Source organism: Crocodylus siamensis, chromosome 1 (genome assembly GCF_052110815.1).
Source record: "Crocodylus siamensis isolate JL-2025a chromosome 1, ASM5211081v1, whole genome shotgun sequence".
NCBI lineage: Eukaryota > Metazoa > Chordata > Crocodylia > Crocodylidae > Crocodylus > Crocodylus siamensis.
In genome coordinates, this window is record NC_143395.1 from 339373303 (window position 1) to 339393040 (window position 19738).

Consider the following 19738-nt stretch of genomic DNA (forward strand, 5'->3'; position numbering starts at 1 on the left):
ATAGTAACCTACCTAGTCTGATTTCATTGTACCTGTGTCTTGTCTAAATCTTAAAGACATACATGAGCAAGTAAATGACACATTGTAGTTGCCTTGCTTAATACATAATCAACTCCTTGAGGGATGCTTAGATACTGTGGTGATAAGCATGGTATAATGATTTATATAGGATACAACTAAATACATTAATTTGCCTGAGCCTTTCCTATGACCCCTTATGATTGAATAAATGAGTAATGCTCAAGCAAGCTATGTATTTCAATGTATCAATGTCTTTTTCATGATATATATACATACACACATGCACAGAGTTTCCATTCTATATGCATTATTTCACCAAATTTGCTTGATTCCTCCTCCTTGGAGCTATGCCTTTGCTTTGTAAAATAAAGAAGTAGATATTACATATTGAGAGAAAAGAGGCTTGATGAATCACAAAAAAACCCACATAATTTACTATGGCATCTTTCAATACAGCTTTTCAGTCTCATTTAACGCATTATTGAAGATAATGCATTCATTAAAACAGCTGCCAGCAAACAGATCCTTTGGATTTTTCCATAAAGCTCTAGTCAAAAGAGAAATAAAACACTGCTTTTTGCATATCCTTTTTGCATATCCTTTGCAAATGATATGCAAAAAGGATAAGACAAATATCAAGTTTTGCTACATGGGTATTGAGATGTTAATAGGATTTTTTTTAAATGATTACTGCTGTCCAGTCCTTTTATCTGGGAAATTTGAAATGCCCACAAAACTGTTACTTCTTTTCAGTATACATGTAACATATAATAAAAACAACAATAAAACATATGGTACAATTACCAATGCTGCTCAGCAAGGATGAATTGATGAGCCCAGAATTATTATTGTTTTTGCATTGCTGCATCTCTGTCACTGATCGTTTAAATTAGAGATAGCCCTGAAGGGAAGCAAGGATCTACATTAATTGAAACCTCTACAGTCAGCCGAGCTGAACAGCCCCAAACTTTGCAAAAGCCTGTATCCCAATGTCACGTCTCATGCAAGCTCTTCATTCATACCTTATTTTTGTAACCAAAACTGGGTGATTTCAGTTGGCCCTAATATAGGCTTCCTCCAGATCTAAATTTGTCCCTCTGGCTAGGGACAGAAATTATACATAAACTAGTCTAAGTGATCAGAAACCAGTCTAAATCTGTAACAGAACAGAAGTTCAGTGCACATAGACCAGTTTCAAAATGGCAGAACCTGGCTGAAGATAGACCTGGATGGATGTAGTATTAGAGTTAATCAGTTTGGATTAGTCCAGTCTTCTGTTCCAGATCCTCTCCTGACTTAAGCTAGTGGCAGTCCCCTGGCAGTCCCCTGGCATCCCAAGATGCTTTTTGGCTCTCACTAGCCTTGGGCCACCATGCTGACCAGCTCTGGAAGCCTAGGGTTGGGCATAGGGGAGGGTTTGTGGTGACAGCAGGGGACAGTGGGGGTATGCCTAACAGCCAATCAGGGATGATCTGCCTTGGCTGCCCTTGGCAGTGTCCAGCCCACTGGGAGTCTTGCAGAAGTACCCGCACCTTCTGGCCTCGCCGGTGTAGGCATTTGCCTGCCTCCCCTGCCCCCCCGCAGGGGGCATATGTGAGTTCTCTTTGGTCTCAATCCAATCTTGAGAGCTTAGAGAAACCCACAAAGGTAGGACAGCACAAACAACCTAAGGAAAAAAATCACCCTCTTATTTTGATGAGGTTCCAATGAAGAATATCTGGACTATTTTTACACTTCTTATCCACCACTACAGCCACATCCAGATGAATGTGGATGTGTGGTAAGTGGTGCCACAGACCCATCTGTGGCACCACACATCACACAAGCAGACATGTCCTGCACTGCTACCTTGCAGTGCAAGGGTTTTTTTGACCCCAGGAAATCCCAGGGTCAAAAAAAACCCACGGCAAAAAAAACCAGGGTGGTATTCATAGTAACAGTGTACACTACCCAAAACTAGAACCTAGCCAGCCAGAACAACACATTCTGACCACGGGCCAGGCTGCCAGCTGCAGGAGTGCCACGGCTGCAGCTTCCCGAGGCCCCCAGAACCTCAAGTAAGGCTGCTGGGGCCAGCACAGTTGCTGGCCCAGGCTCCCCTACTCCACCTGGGGTGACCTGCCATGCACCAGAGGGCACGCAACACAAGCATTCCCTGGGGACAAGTAGCAGTAGCACAAGGTGTGCCTCTGCTACTTGTCCCCAGGGAAACAAATGTCCTTGCTTGTGTGGACGTAGCCTGTGGGCATACAGGTAGTGCAGATGGAGGAAGGGGGCATACCCAGGACACTCCTAAACCGGTTATCCTTTGTAACTCATGCAACACTGAGTTAATTACACAAGCCTTCAAAGTACTGTAACACTTTTCAGGGAAACTGGACTGCACAGGGTAGCAGCTTAATCCCAGGGCTGCAAAAGTGAACTTTAAGGTATTCCTGCATACAGTGACATATGCTTTATGCTGTTTGACCACTCTTAAAGTTCATGAGCTAGATCTTCCACTGTATGGTTTGGGTTACTGTTGAATTGAGTTGTCTTTTAAGTAGCAGCAAAAAAGAATTAAGAACTACCTAGGAATTTTTCTCCCTTGCTTTCCTCAACACTATTTTCACCATGTTTTTTGTTGTTGTTTTGGTTTAGTGGGGGGAGGAGGGGGGTGTTTTTTAGGGGAGGTTTGCTTGTTTTAGCGATTAGTTGATTACTATGTGTACTTCCCTTTTCCTTTAAAAGAAGGGTACTCTTTCATAATCATACCAGATCAGTACTTTTCTGCAGAGAGATAAGAAAAAAAGCATTAATGATGTAAAAGGTCGATCCTAAAGCAAAAATGCTAGGAGTCATCACCTATTGTTGCAATCAATAAATCACTAAATTACCATTTACAGTGCAGAAACTTACTGCCTCTTACAAATGGATGCATTAACAAGTGACAAACTGTTTTATTTCTTTATTTTAATATATTTATATGCCAACAAAATGCTTTTTATATTGTTTATATCTGGCAGTCTCAAGTTGTTTAGACAACCAGCTTACTGAAGTAAGAAAGACTAAACAGAACAATCTTATGTCATGCATAGTATATATTTTATGATTGTACTGGACAACTATAACCCTCCAGGTTTTTACAAACATGGCATACCAAAGTTACTAGATTTAAGAGTGAAGTGTAATCAAAAAACTGCTCTTTGTATTTTAGAATACATATTTTCAACATGCAGAAAACAGGTCCTTCAAAACTTACAAGTAGATCTATATCCACCTGCACAAGGCATTTAAATTACATAAGCTGCTAAATCACATGGAGAAAGAGCTATGTTACTCATGATGGACAGAGTCAAGAATACATTGGCTTGCTTTCTAGAATGTGCATGTAAAGTCATCTTAATTCTCATGGAATATGTCTCTGTAATGACAATTTAGTAGGATATTACTTATTTTAGAATATTTCAATCCTACCAATAAAAATTAAACATACATGTACTTCTTTTAAGTACTAAGAAATGCACTTAAAATACTAATGACTCTTCTTTTTTGTGATTTCTGTATGTCAAAATTAATATATCCATTTTTCTGCAAGATAAAGAAAGGGTGTATTAGAAGCACAGAAAAAAGTACATAATCAAAACTTTACAGATTTACACAAACAATTAGGGCAATTGATTTTTTTTTTCAAAAAGACACTGGGGCCATGTCCCCTGTTCCCAGGAGTTGGCATACCAATATTATTTCAAATGGAGATATAATGGGTTGTAACACCTGACAGTCAAACTCTTCAAATTTAATTCTAAATGTTCATAATTGAGAGAATATTTTATTCGTTTTAACTGTGGTATCCCCATCAACTTTTTGCAATGATTTTCATTAACATTGTATATTTCAATAAAGTAATCTTCATGAATATAAACTTATTTCAATGAGATATAGCTTTCAATGGTAACTTCTTGGAAGAAATGTCAGCTATGATTTAATAAGTCCTTACCATCGCTCTGATTAATAAAAGTAATTTTAACCAACAAATTAAAAAGTAGGAGCTTGATTCTTCACTAGTTTGCATTGTTGGTTAATCATTTAACTTGTCCAAAGTGTGTGGCACATGGGCGTAAAACATGTCCATCATATGGTTACACACAAGTATTCGTTTCTAGTGGTGGAAGTTTCTGAAAAATTTCCACTGCTAGAAATCTTTCCAGGGGAAAGAAGGAACATAAGGAAGTCCTTTTATCCTGCTACCTACTTCATGCTAAATGACTTTGCTTTTAGTCCTATCAAACAACTTCAGTCTTTAGTAACACAAGTAGAACAAACCAAAATGATCCATCTTCTCTAGACATTAGAAGAAGAGACACTTTCTGCTCTTGCCTTTCCCTAGCACAACAGCTTAGCTCCTCCTCCATGCAAGCTGTTCCTTCACAGCTTGCCTCCTTTCTGCTCTCTCCTCTGGACTTTTAAGCTCCCCAGTGGGGCATTTCTGCTAATGTGAGACATTACCAGAATGCCCCACAGCTGCAGATCCTTAACAGGGCTGGCTCCCCTAAGGAGACAGATTACCCTGTTACGGGAAGCATTACAGGCATTCAGCCTGCAGCTACCCCCTTTCCCCTATTTCCCTGCATCTTCCTTGAGGATGATACAGTTTGGGGAAGGTGTGGGGAGCATTGGCTGCTCCACTTCTTCCATTCCTGTGGAGACATGCAGTGAGTAGAGCAGCAGCAAAAGTCTCCCTCTGCCCCCAGTCTAGGGAACAAGTAAGGAGTCTCTCCCCTTCATTCTACCACACCCAGGAGGGTGTGAAACAGTGAGGCATTCCCCCTTGCCTGCTCTCCAGATTCAAGTGTGCCCTGGAACGCACAACTCTTCCATGGCTGCCTGGGGAGAACCAGTTTGCAGCCCCACACCACCCTAGGAGGGGAATGCAGCACTGGGGTAAGTCTGTTGAATAGGTAGGGAGCAGGAGGGCAATGTCCCCTCATGCCTTCTCCAGACTGGGGTGTCCCCAGTCCCAGGAAGGCTCAGAGAACAGCATCATCTCAGCTCCTGCATGGGAGGAGTCAAGCTTTGGGGAATTTCCTGCTCTTCCTGCCTCCCAGTCTAGAGTCTCCTGCCTAGGGATGGCACAGGGGAAGCTGTTACCATGCCTCTGGATCACAAAAGGAGTTAAGCAGAAGTGTACAGGTGTTCATTCTTGTAAGAGAAACTCTCACAGGGGAGATCATCCAGGTGTCAAATCTGAAAGGTCTCTCTCATATATGGGACATGTTTCCTCCAAAAGGAACTGAATGAACAATTTTACACTTCTACTTTCTACTGGCCAATAATTTGATGATGTTTACACTGACTTTGTAGCCATGTAAATGACTTCGCATGGAGCAAAGCCAGAGAGACTCATAGTCTTGGTCTGTGCATTTAACAATATACAGCGCATTCAAACTTAACATGCACTGTCTCAAAACACCTTGGAGTCTGGTGCTGAAATCCATATGTGTAACATCTGATCACCCAATCATATCAAATGCTTTCTTCAGAACCAGAATAGCTTCAGGTCCATAGATACAACCAGAAGTAGTCACAGAAACGGTAACAGAAGTGCAATTTTTAACTACATTTTGGATTTGGTCTTCTTGAGACTCACCTTTAGCTTTAGAATAGCAAGGTACACAATGCACAGTTTTTCTGTAAATCCATATGCTGTCTCCTGCTTTCAGATCTTCCAGAGGTCTTTTACACACTTCACACTTAAACACAAAATTAAAACCAAAATCTCATGAAAGAAGCAACCTCTATAATAAAATCATCTAATAATTTCAACCCCGCTATGATGCCTTCCAACATGAGCAGATGATCACCGTAGATGCACACAAACATCCCCAAGGTAACTGAGCATTAGCAGTAGGCTGTATATTGGCAGGACTGGTACACAGCTCCATGTGCACATACATGGGTGAATATATCCCCAAATCATTGCCATGCAAAATCCCATGACTAAGAAAAGGGAGATGCTCCCACCTTCTAACTTAACTGCATGGCAGTTAGGGTATTTGCCCAGTAAAGTGGGAAACACAGTTTTTAGATCCCATGAACTGAGAAGCAGGGTGTAACTACACCCTTCCTGCTTCCCAACATGTAAGTCTAAACACTACACCTCAGGTTAGGCATTTTCCAGCTTTCCTCTTGACATTAAGCCACAGTGCCTTGAATTTAATATTTACTAGGTAGAGAGAAGCAGGAAAGTTTCTGCTTCATTGGGAACCAGGGTTCAGGCTACAAGCAACAACCCCCTCACTGCTAATGTAGCAGCCACCTCACTGAGCCACATAACCTTTACCTTGTTCTCCTTTCTCTCTTGGCTGCCCAGGTGCCCTGCTTCAAGAAAAGAAACCATATAATGTTTAACCTACAGTCTAACAGTTACAGCACTGTGCTGGGACATTAAAGTGCTATAGGCTCAAACTTTCTGCAGGAGGGATGGGAGGGAGATGTGCTAAGATCTGGGTTTCCAGCTACCTGGACAAGTACCCTAGCCACTCAGTATGGAATTCAGGTATGGGATCTGGGTATAATTTTGTGACGTATGCTCACACAGCATATACACATGGAGCCATATACCTGCCTGACCTAAGTGCAGCCTACTGAGCATGTGCAGTAGCTGTCTGGATACTTACACACTCACAATGAACACAGAATAAGTTCACAGACTGCATGTAAGTGCTAAAAACACTCGTGATGTGACTGGGTAACTTTCATTTGGGCACATAAAGGGAAACAGGATTCTTTTCTGCATGACTTGCCCAAAGGTCACAAGTGAAGTCAAGAGTGATACAAGACTTGAATGCAAGTCTCCCAAGTCCAAAGCCTAACGGCCAAGTTATGTACCGTTTCTCTTTCACCCCCTGCTTGTGCAATTAAAACCATTTTCAAAATGTTATCTAGTAGCAAGATTCTGGGTGGCTATGAGCCATACCCAACTTCCATATATTTACTCATCAGGATAACTTCTAGAAGAAAGCAGATGAAGATATGCAGGTGAATTGAGGTCCACATTAAATTCCTCAGGCCTCCAGGTCCAGACCACCCCCTCTAAAACTCAGTAAAGAAAGAATTTAGAGTGTCAACACCATGGTTTTAAGAACAGACAAATCCAATAGATACCCTTCTAACTTCCTTATTTCTCATATCTACTTTAAGGCAGTCAGAAGTTGGAACTGTATACTCAGTGAGCATGTCTACACAAGATGTTTACTGTACAGTTGACTAATTAGTTGTGCAGTATACGTCTTGGTATCTACATGTGCACCCCTATTAGGCTGGAGTAAATTAATTGTAAATACAAGTACTATCCTGCTACAGAGTAAAAAACTCCACAGCAGCTCACGTGTGGATGCTACCTGGCTGGCTGGGGCATGAGGGTGCTTTAACGTGAGAGCTGCCTGCTGGCTAGCCCCACACTGAAGCTCCCTTATGCCCCAGTCACCCCTCTGCAGCATGTTGAGCAGTGGGGGAGAAGCAGGCCCAGGTTGGTAGGCTGGCTGACCCCTGGGACCCCGTGCCAGCCAGGGCTGCTCCACCCTGGCCCTGCATGCTGTGTCTGAATAAACCGAGCTTATTGCTCTGCAGTTAATTCTACATTCAGGAGAAATTAACTCTGAGCAATAAGCTCTGCAATTTATTCAGGCACTGTAACTGCATGTGCAGACACACCCAGTATTATTCATCTTAATCCAGTAGATCCTTTGACAATGTTTTTTCCAGTTCAGGAGCATCTTGGGCATACCCCCTTCCTCCATTCATGGATGGACAATGCATTCTCTACAGGCTATGAAACCAAAGGCTCTTCACACCATTCCAAACAATGTCTACCCACTTCTATGTCACTACAAATTGTAGTATAATTCAACAGCAAAAAATATGTACTCTTATCTCTAGTGCTAAAAAATATCATATAAATAAGAGTTGTCTAGTATTTTGTTAATTTGTGGACCCCTAAAAAATTCTGAATGGAGGTGCAGAACGCTTTGGAAATTTTGAATAGAGGCAAGCATCTCTTAAAATTGTAAATGTGGGTATTCATAGACTTTTGAGTGATCATAGTTATCTTTTGTAGACCCTCATACAATGAGAGTTCAGATTTTTGCAGAATCAGGCCTTTTCAAAATGCTTTGCAGCCATGCACCTCTGTTTGGTCAAGGCTGTAGAGAACTTTCAGGGGCCAGATCAACCTAAATTGTGACTTCTGTCTGTGGCTTATCTGAGCTGAAGGATTTTCTGGGTGTTGTTTGAGTTGTGCATGTGGGGAAAAAACACCATAAAAAGAGCAGAGAAGGCATTAGGGAAGCACTGGACACAGATATAGAACCACCATGACCATGAGACAAAACTTTGAGAAAGGAAGTTTGGGACTGAATGCTTGCTGGAAAGGATGTAGGAGTGGGGAAAAAAGTCTGTTCCTTATTTGATTCCTGAAGTGTTGAAGGAAACAAGGCTATTTCCAAAAATGTAGACATAGAAGATTACACCAAAAAATACATGACTCCGTGATCTAATATCTCTTCCTAGTGGTAACAGTCTTCAAGACCTCAAATTCTGGCTAACTGCTAGAGCCAAACCAGTAGCATTTACTTACATTCTGCTACCTAGCCTTGTAAAACTGCATTTGTGTTTCACTATTTGCATTAATCCATACTCCAGCAAAGCCTACAGGCCTTACTTACACCTCCTAGAGATGCAACTTCTACACAACCTATTATTTCAAGGGCATCAATATGACTAATATCCCCCCTAAGTTTGTAGCAAATAACACTCTAAGTTAGTAAAACTGAAGTGTTCCCCTGTAGGTTTAACAACAACAAAAAATCTGAGGAGGGAACCTCTGCAGGAGTCATCACCGCCCCTGGGACAGAGCAGAGAAAACCTAAGGTGCAGGCTGCCTAGGAAAATCTTCCTTTTCCATGGTGCAGGGTCCATTCTGCTGCCAAAGGAAAAAGGTCCGAGGCCTACACATTTTGTTGTGATGGATGCAATATAATTCATGATATATGTGTTACATTTTCATCTATATTTTATTGTGGCAAGTGAAACCCCTTCTTACCTTGAAACAAGTTGAGTGGCAGCAAATCTGCAAGGCATCTAAGATCATTTTGGCACCTATGCCCAGGGGCTTCCGGCAGTATGTACACATATCTTTTTCAATTATAGTCCTGTGCATAAATAATATAACATCAGCTGTCAGAAAAGCAGCTACCTCTAAAATCTCAAGGAGAGGATTGATTAACTTAGTACTAGTAAGATATTAGCATACAATATATCAGTCATGAATGAAATACTGTCACATGCACATGCCCTCTATTCTAATCAATAATTGTAATGTAGGAATGGACAAATTGATTGATACATTTCTCAGATAGCAAGAATAATGTCCTTGCTTCTTGGGCTGGGTGATTCTAAGAAATAATCAGAAAGTATTAAGACCTTTGGGAGTGTGCACAGTAAGAGCAGTATCCTATTTCACCTACTGGACAACAAAAGTGCAGCTTGAAACTAACTTAGAGTTATCTGATTAGAGTGACTATTACCCCCTTTTTGCAAAAGTGACCAGGATTATAGGAACAGGATTGCCTTCTGAGACTCATAGATATCTTCTTGTTCCTGTAACAGAGACACTTAGGCAGAAAAGAATCACACTAGTCAGGTATCACAGAACTAGTCCCAAGCTGCACTTTGGTCATCCACTAAGTAAAACAGGATTTTGCCTTAAATAGAAGTGGAGTGAAAGGTCACAATGAAGAAATGTCACACAAAAATTAATTGGTGCTTAGATTCAAACCTGCAGATGTTTGACCAGTCATGCACTGAGTTCTCACTCATTTTTGGCAAAGTGGCTGAAATAAGTATTTTGCTGTCACTGATTAAAATAAAAAGCATACTCTCATTACTGCTAAATTAACATGCGTAAATGTTTAGATAAACTTGCCTGGCACCCATAATGAAAAATTAAAATCTCTACATTTTTTGTGATATTGCTCCCTAGATTGTTTTATCTAGTAACCCTTTCCTGTTACTGCTCTTCCTGATGTGTAAACCAAACTAATTTTCCTCATTCCCACACATTGATATGCTCCTATATCCATCTTCTATCCATTGCTTCACAAGTCTTTCTATCCCCACATTCAAAATGTTATGGATAATATAGATACCCATTACAAACTTTTATATTCATCCTGTTTTCATTATAATTTTTTCTGAATCTGATTATTCCCAAGTACTAGAAATGTATTATCAGAATCTACAATGGCTGGAAAAGTTCTTTTCCCTGACAGCTTTTCTTTTTAGTGACAAGATTGATGATTTGAGAAGTTATTCCCTTTACACTTGGAAAAATCTTACATACCGTGAAAAATAATATTTTAACTGTAAATATCATATCAGCCTGTTTAACCACCTCTGTACCGAAAGCTTAGTTGTTACAGACTCTGCTTCAATTATAACAATGAAATTGGACAGACAAAGGGCTGTCAAAAGTAGATACCAACAGAACCTCTGAGACAACACCATCACTTAAAGCACCAGCCATTGTTTCAGTGAAGACTTTAAGTGAATGAAAGTCTAATGAAATGCAACAAGCATTACAGATGGCAAAACTAGTGTAATGATGTAATGGCACTGAACAGCAGGTCTGGGAGGAGGAAGCTGTCCAGTCAGGCTAGCATGGATCCCACTGTGCTCCTCTGTTTGTTTTGAGTGCTACTGTAAAACGGTCATGTTCTTCAGTGGTATACAGCAGTATTCCTGTATACCTACCGATCAGATGTGGAGTAAACAGTTTTGATAGACTTTCCTGTAACATTTTCTTCCTGTGCATCATTTGTGGATTTCCTGTAATTCAGTGAACACAAACCAATTTTATTGAGCAATATTTTGTACTTCTCAAGGATGTACTGAAGTATTGATTATACACAATAAATCACTTGTAGCATACAGTGAAGCAGTGTTCAACCTGCAAAAATAAGAGGTGATTTGGGGGGAGGGGGGTCTTTTTTTTCTTATTTTAACAAGTAATCAGGACAAATTCTCTATCTAGTATAAAGTGAAAAATAAAGTACCATGCCTTATACTATGCTCTGCTATTTTACAATTTCTAAATATTTCAGACTGAAATCATAGGCCATTCAACAAAATCTGAAATATGGTATTGTGGCTGCCTATGATTACATTCCAATCAGAAAGTAATATATCAGGAGCTGGTAAGAAGCTAGTCCTGGGGGAGTTGTCTTTTTAATACTAGCCAATTGGTTTTTGCTAATAAATTGTGATGTATGCCAAGAAGTATACTGAACACCATTAAAATATAGGCTATTTGCTGCACAATTAATATTTATACTCACTGTAATTTTCCTTATACTGCAAATTGGATATGCTGTGGTAAATTTAACTATCATACGAGGTAAATGCTCAGTTATTAACACAGCCTACTCCAGGTGCTTTACTGTTAAGAATAATACCGTTCGGCATAGGACTGTCATTTGCAAGGTAGGTATGGAAGTCAAGCTACTAAAGCCATAGGTTTTGAGCTTTTTCAAAGTGACATATTTACTTTTATTCACCAGTATTACACTGGTATTAATAAAAGGTAATTATTCTATGGTTTCTACTGCTGGTTTGTAATTTAGGTATGAATAACTCAAGAGTTTGTTGGTGCTAGGTACCTTATTTCCACAGAAATAAGGTCAGAAGGATGACTAGTTGTGATATTAATGCACTTAATTAGGAAGATCCCATTTCAGTACCTAGCTATGACATAGATTTTCCAGTTGTCTCTACAATGACAAAATGGGCGAAATTCGATTTTGCACACTAGGCATCAGATCCTATGTCACATGTTAGGCACATATCTCTCATCATATTTCATCTTGTTCAAGTCCCTGAAAGACATTAAAATACCTACTTTTGTAAAGCACCAATACTTTGGCCTGAACAGTAAGTCTCAAAAAGGAGAGAGGAGGAGGAACCACCCAACTTTTCTATTAATATTTTTTAGAGACTCAGCCAGGGGTGGAATAAAATCCTACTTAGGCACCTAAGAAGTATAATAGGATCTGGCCCATAGTTCTCCTGTACTTTCAATGAGGAGCTAGTACACAGGTCATATGGCCCCAGAGATGCATTCTACAGCATTCTACAAAAGCACACGACTTGGGTAAGATGCATCTCCCTAGTTGAAATTCCACCTCCTCCTGACTGCATAAAGCAAATCCATCTTAGCAGGGTTTCTGAGCGGATAGATACCTCTATGGACAACTGTCTCTCCCCTTAAAATAATATGAAGATCTGCTCCAAATAGCCTGTTGTGAGGACATACACCCAGGGCATAGGAGACCTGGGTTCTAAGAGCCCTCCTTAGCCTCAAGGGTTTGACTTCTCAGAGATAGACATGGCTGAGTGTTCCAAGGGAAGCTGGTCCCCTAGGCAGCCAAGAGAGAAAAAGTCATAGGATCAGAAGAAAAGGGAACCATGCCATGGTAAATCTTGGCACTAGTCTGGATTATACTTTAGTGACAGGGGCAGGATCTGGCCCAGCTGACTTGTGTCAGTGCAAGGGAGAAAGGATGCTAGCCTGCAGTGCACGGGGTGATTTGAGAACAAATGCATCACTAATCACAAATGCATGCTCACTCCACTGCGGCTACAGGGTATTCTGGGGGTTCCACTTGGTATTAAAAGAAACAAAAATAAATCCCCTAGAGCAGGGACTGGAAACTAGACATGAGTTTACAGCCCCTGATTATCCAGCTATCTGAGCCACAAAGTCATGCTTGCTTTTGTTTGCTCCCTTTCCATCTCTTGGCTGTCCAGTGACCTGAATTCAGCAGGCATATGCTGTTAGTTTGGCCTGATAATTAGCATGCTACCATATAATATGGAAGATTAGGGTTCAAATCTCCTCAGGGGAAACAGACCTAGAACCTCAGGTTTTCCAAGTCTGTAGCAGGTGCTCTAGCCACTGAGTAAATGTTAGCGTGCCCCTGTTCCCCGCCCCCTTCCTCCGCCCAACCCTGTTTGCCATTCAGTGTGAAACAATTGCTAGTTGTGGGATATTGATCATCTACAAAACCTGGGGGTTTTGCAGCATTTCTCTGCATCCATGGTGAAGCTGAATTGCAACAGAGCACGTATGAATGGAGTTAGATGCCTCTGAGGAAATGTTGACTCACTTCTGAGCATGTGCAGTAGGATAAATTTACTTATGTAGGGCAAAAATGTTGCTGTGTAAGAAATGTTGATGTCTTTAGTGTGATTTGGGCCATGCTGGAAGATGTAGTAGCAGGTTGTTCTGCAACTTAAACACCTAAAAAGGCATGTGCCTCACTCACACATCTTAGCAGCAAAGGAGAATTCTGCCCAGTGACTCTCCTAGGAGTCCCCCTGTGGCAGAGCACCAGTAGGTTGCACTGGGAGCACTAGAGGAGCTCAACTAGTAGAGGATTCCCCAAGAAGCTTCCACAATGAGCTCCATATGACAAGCACTGACCACAGCGCTTCCCTATACAGTGCTGTCTATTTTTCAGGGTGCGCTGAGTACAGGGGAAAGTGCCCCAGGAGGCTTTCTTCTGTTGGGAAATCTGTGACCTTTCATGCATCAAGACAGCAAAAACTAGGCATGAATTTAAATTGCTATGGCCCTACTTTGATCACAGATGACAGATCAGAATGACTGATTTAAAATTTATCTAGTGAGAATCTCCTGTTTGAGTTATACCTGGGCTCTCTGAACTTTTCTCTGCTGTTTCAGATGTTCCTCTCTGATCTGCTCTTCACCTACCTCACATATAGTATTGCAGTTATGCTGCAAATTTTTCACCTGGCACACAACATACTTTTAATAAGGGGTGCCTTATGTCTAAATATGAGATTGGTTATGCTTAAACAGATATTTTTCAGAATTATTGCACAATTACTGTAGAGAAAAATACTTGAGGTATCTTTCCAGTACCTATTCTTCTCATATGTCCTTGTGTACACAACAGTGTTCTTTGGACTTGAGTAAGTAGTTGAAGTATTACAGCTGAAATACACACAAACATGTATAACCATCTTTTAAAAAATATATGTACTATACAGAACAATGCCATGAGGCCATAAACAAATAGCAAAAATATTTCCTAATTCTCAATTACAGTCCTAGCCACACAAAGCTCCATGGGATCCAGGGTCCCAGCATAGTGCACACCTATGTAAACATCCAAAGGTTACCTGTAACTGTGCTAATGCCATTGGGATATAACCCAATCCAACTTTCTCCTGGAAAATCCATATTCCAACTGATTTTTTTTTCAAATGCAATCCCTACCACTCTCTCCTTAACTTGCCATGTTGCATCTTGGTCCTGCAGAACCTATACCACAAAGCTTAGAACTCTGCTGAAGAACCTATTATGTAAAAATGAATAGAATAAATAGTGAGGATGATACTTCACTTTATTTGAATCTTTCATGAATTAATTTTGGTTTTCTAGTCACGCTGCTAATAAAGGTACATACATAGTCAAGTACATGGAATGCTATGTACTACAGCACACTCTTTGAGCCTGTCTTTACTACAGATTTACAGTGCTAGGCATGGGTGGATCTAGAATTTTGAAAAGGGTGGTGCAGATGGTATGATGCATCACATATAACACATATTACAGCTGAGATACAAACATGTATAAACATCTTTAAAAGGTGCCTGCCTAGGGCTACATTTTTATTTCAAGAGGAAAAAAAATACTGTAACATTATTGGAATAGTATAAAAAATACACAACAGACTGAGCAAAAATAATCAAAAGATGTTTCTTTAGTCCTGTAGTCATTAGAATTAAATTTATATCCCTTTCAGATTCATAAAATAAAATCTAGCTTTCTTGAGCATCTTGAAAGTGCATCCAATGCTTCACTGAACATTATTTCCACACCTTTGATGTTCACATGAGTTAATATTTCCACAACTAAGTTAATGTTTATAGCTAGAGATTAAAATAGTCTACAGGGCTGTGAAATAGGAGCTACATTAAGAGGAGCAGCTAACAGACAGCAGAATGGCAGAGGAAAGGATAGCTTAATTAGTGGAACATCAACGCCATTAAAAAAGGAGAGAGGATTGTTAAAACCTGTGGAATTAAGAGTTTAGAAGGAACCAGATAGCTTGTAATAAGCCACAAAACCAAGCAACTCCCTCACTGCTGTCTAAATAGAAATGCTGCTCCCACTGTCAAACAATGGTTTTAAACTTTGGGTAGATCAGGAATCAAAGAGGGATACAACTGCACCACTGCACCTCATACACACATTGACACTCAGCATTGAAGAACCGCCATTCAACAGTGCTAGTTAGTCTACCCTCAGCCAGTAGTGTAACAAAGAGTGGACAACCAGGGCACCAGCCCCAATGCTGACCCTGGGAGCGATGCAAAAATAGCAGTAGCTGTGCTGCTGGTCCAACCACTGCCATGCAACCAGCAGTTCACCCACTTCACCCAGGGTGCTCAAGTATCCAGTTATGCCTCTGCCTGCAGCAGCACAAGAACACAGATACTCTGCTTATGGTTTAGGGTATAGCCTGTACAGAACAGCATAGCATATTCAAAGGCACTGCTGCATGGCATAGAAAGTCTGTAGTGTAGACAGGCCCATAGCCGACCTGTGGTATTTTTATCCACTGCACTACTCAAAGGTAATCCCTACATATATATAATAAGAAAAGAACGGAGTGGAAACTGTACACAAATACATCCTATACTCCTCCTGGAAGAATACAACTAAACCTCATACACAGACTAGTTCTGTGTTGATGGCAGAGCCGTACACAAAAATGTGCTGTTTGCTCTAAAGGAGACATTGCTCAATAACCATGAGGATAAGATTTGTTATTGTCATTTTAATGGAAATATCACAGCACTAGGATTTTCATTTTCCTCATCCAGAATATTCCTTCTCTCAGGCAGAATGCTACACTGCATATTTGCTGTCAAATCAGTTGAGCATCCTTTTATGACTGGGTGCAGAAAACCATGTTATTTCTTTGCTTGACCTGATTTCTTTCTACCCTTCAATTAATGGAGTTTTGCCGCATTCTCCACTTGTTCAGTCTCTAACACTTTTCATCAGATTTACAAAACAAGAAGCGGTAGTTACAGATTCTAGATAAAAGAAGATGCACTAGCTCTGTAAGAGAAAGGCTTTAAAAGAATCTAAATGCTTCACTCTGGATGTGGCCGGAAAGGCAAGAAAAACTGTTTACAGTTCCACTGCGTGGGATACAAGGTGATACAAGGTACTGCTTTCCACTGTGTACCTTGGAGCTGTTTATCTTTGGGCCTCCATGGCAGCACAAAAAGAAATGTGGATGCACCAGAATGCAAAGGCACATTTATACATTGACTACCCTGCCAATTCAGAGGATGGTGAAAGGATTACAAACTTCGCAGAATTTCTTAGCATAAAGTCTGTTTGCCTGAGCTTGGTGCAAGAGAGCATTTGAGCCACTAATTTCATTTTAAACATACTGGCTATGTTACCTGGATCCTTTTTTTCTGTCATCAAAGTAGTTGGTGCCAGACTGGTTATTTGGAACCATAGGAAAATCAGAGACTTGCTCAGTTGTCCTAAAAGGCAACAATGAGATTAATGTCAAAAAACACTTTGTAGATTGATGGGGCTTTGAGAGCGAGGGCATTCTTTTATTAAAGAATAGCATGAATTTAGATCTCCTGTGGCAGACTGACAACCCTACAGTTTTAAGCCTTCTGTATCCCTACAGCAAGCAAAGTCTTGGCAATAACAGCAGCACTCTTCATGCTGCTGCCTCAGTGATCTCAAAGAACCACCTATACTTTGTGAGTCAGTTGTTCAGTGTCTACCACCAACTAGTCCTTCATATTTTTAATTAAACTGATCATAAGACTGGCAATTAGTGCCTTAGGATCATAAAAAAGTAAGGCTGAAAGGGACCTCATGAGTCATCTAGTCCAGCCCTTTGCTCAAAGCAGGATCATCCCTGACTAGACTAACCCAGCCAAATGTCTATCCAATTTGCTCTCGAAAATTTCCAAGGATAGAAATTCCATAATTTCTCTAGCATGTTCCAATGCTCGACCACCCTCACCATCAGACAGTTCTTCTTAAATTCCAAGTTAAATTTCCTCTGTTGCAGCTTGAGGCCATTGCTCTTAGTCTTGTCCCTTATGGCTACAAAGAAAAGCCCATCTCCTTCCCCTCTATAATCTTCCCTTAAGTATTTGAAGGCTGTTATCAAATCCACTCTCAGTCTTCTCTTTTCCAGGCTAAGTAACCCTATTTCTTTCAGTCTTTCCTCATAAGTGATCAGAAGCTTGCATAGCAAGCCATACGAGGAAAGGCTGAGGGACCTGGGGCTGTTCAGCCTGAAAAAGAGAAGGCTGAGAGGGGATGTGGTAGCTGCTTAATGCTACCTCAGGGGCGTACATCAAGGGCTCAGTGAACAACTGTTCATCAGAGCACCCTTGGGGAAAACCAGGAGTAAAGGTCACAAACTCCTAGAAGATCAATTCAGGCTCAACGTTAGGAAAAGCTTCTTTACAGTGAAGTTGTTCAGACTGTGAAATAAGCTTCCTCCAGAGGTGGTACAATCACCTACCCTGGAAATCCTCAAAAGGAGACTGGATGGTCACCTTGCTGGGGTCACCTGACCCCAGTTGTCTTTCCTGCTTGCTGGACTCAATGATCTTCCAAGGTCCCTCCCAGCCTCACAATCTATGAAGCTATGAAAGTCTTGCTTCCCAGGCCCCTACTCATTTTTGATACTCTCTCCAATCTCGCCACATCTGTCTTAAAGTGTAGGGTCTAAAACTGGATGCAGAATTCCAAGTGAGGCCTCACCAGTGCTGAACAGAGTGGAAGAATCACTTCCATTGATTTGCAAGTGACACTCCTGTTAACACAAGAAAGTACACTGTCGGCCTTTTTTGCAACAACAGCACACTGTTGGCTTATATTCAGCTTATGGTCTACTGTAACCCTCGGGTCCTTCTCTGCAGTATTGCAGCCTAGCCAATCATTCCCCAGGCTGTACTTATGCATGCAATTATACTGTCTCAAATTCAAGACTTTGCACTTGTCCTTATTGAATCTCATCCAATTGATTGAGGATCATTTCTCCAGTCTATCCAGGTTATTCTGGATCCTCATCCTGTCCTTCATTGTGTCTGCAACTCCACCCAACTTGGTGTCATCCACATATTTGCTAAAAATTCACTCAGTCATTAATGAAGAAGTTAAACAATACCTGATGCAGGACAGAGCCCATAGGAACCCACTTGATACTTCCTTAAACCTAGACATTGAGCTGTTGATGATTACTCGTTGAACACAATGATCCAACCAGTTACATATGCACCTTACAGTACTTTTGTCTAATCCATATTTCTTTTATTAATAAGAATGTTGTGAGGAAACAGTGTCAAAAGTCTTGCTAAAGTCATCCACTGATCTCCCCCCATTCACATAGCCTGTCATCTTATTACAGACGGAAATCAGGTTGGTCAGGCATGATCTGTGCCTGCCGAATCTATGCTGGCTGTTCCTGATCACCGTGATCTCCTCTAGATGCTTCCCAATAGATTTCTTGAGGACCTGTTCCACAATCTTTCCAGGTATCAAGGTCAGGCTGCTGGGTCTATTTTCAGTCTAGAATTAACCTACCTTCCTACTCTCCAAGTCTCCTCCCTAGCATGCTCAACCACATTCCACATCCACCCACCAGTGATATCATTTACCTAAGGAGGCCTCTAGGGTAGGATCCTGGTGACAGTTACCAGCCACTCTCCCTTGTTATATCCAGAGAGGCACTTTTCTTATCTTGCTTTGAGATACTCCGAATGCTGCCTTATTCTAAAAGAAGCTACTGAGGACGGCTACCATCTAGTCTTTCCTGGCATTAGTATGATGACTACTACCCATTCAAATAAAAATGTTCCAGATAATTGACTGGCAAGGGTATTGAAAAGGAAAATCCCATGTGGATCTGTCAGTGACGGAGAAAAGGCAGAGTGCTAATGGATATGAAGAAGATATGCTTCCTGACCAGGGATCTTGGTTTTCTCTGAGATATGCTTCCTGACCAAGGATCCTGGTTTTCTCTGATTTTAAAAAATTATCAATTTTCTGTTTAAAAAAAGTAACCCCAAATCCACATTTTTCTGTGAATTAAATGAAACACCTATCATATATGCATATTATATGTAGATATAGCTATAGATAGCAGTGTTTCATTTCAATCATAGAAAAATGTGAATTTGGGGTTACTTTTTCTTAACCAAAAATTGGGGATTTTTTTTCCAATCAGAGAAAACCAGGATCCCTGTTCCTGACAGTATAGTACGGCATGCACAAAGGAAATCTACTTTAATTACTGAACACACCAAATGGGATTGGAGGGCCTTTGGACTTTATGCCAAAAAACAAGATCAAATAGGTTGATATCGAGTAGTTTAAAGGGAAAATCTGTTGGAGCAGGATGCCTATGTGGCGATGCAGAAATATAGAACTGGCCTATATGTTTGTTTGCTTATCTTGAACTTTAAACTCATTAAGTTCCCCCTTACTCATTTTCATTTTTCCTTGAATGCTACAGTGTCGGTGAGGATTTTCTACATGCTCTTGTTGCTATTTCTGCAATATTAACAATGGAGTTTTGGATACTACGTTTCAAAT

General features: G+C 40.7%; 2 protein-coding genes across 5 annotated transcripts in view; both read right to left on the reverse strand.

The window, feature by feature from the left end:
* SLAIN1 (SLAIN family member 1) overlaps positions 1 to 872 on the reverse strand; it is a 107433-nt gene extending 106561 nt beyond the window's left edge. Inside the window, exon 1 of the mRNA XM_090023854.1 lies at positions 826 to 872. The gene's annotated coding sequence lies outside the window, so the exon portion shown is untranslated. The remainder of the gene's footprint in view (positions 1 to 825) is intronic.
* A 2081-nt stretch (positions 873 to 2953) lies between these two features.
* The window catches only part of SCEL (sciellin), a 103410-nt gene continuing 86625 nt past the window's right edge, over positions 2954 to 19738 (reverse strand). For 3 of the 4 annotated variants that reach the window (XM_090023884.1, XM_090023901.1, XM_090023874.1), the window contains 6 exons: positions 16567 to 16653; positions 14003 to 14074; positions 10813 to 10887; positions 9104 to 9212; positions 5651 to 5753; positions 2954 to 3591 (listed from right to left, as the gene is read on the reverse strand). In XM_090023884.1, coding sequence (XP_089880010.1) covers positions 3575 to 3591; positions 5651 to 5753; positions 9104 to 9212; positions 10813 to 10887; positions 14003 to 14074; positions 16567 to 16653 — 463 coding nt within the window. In that variant the 3' untranslated portion in view covers positions 2954 to 3574. The remainder of the gene's footprint in view (positions 3592 to 5650; positions 5754 to 9103; positions 9213 to 10812; positions 10888 to 14002; positions 14075 to 16566; positions 16654 to 19738) is intronic. The other variant, XM_090023895.1, reaches the window with a different exon arrangement.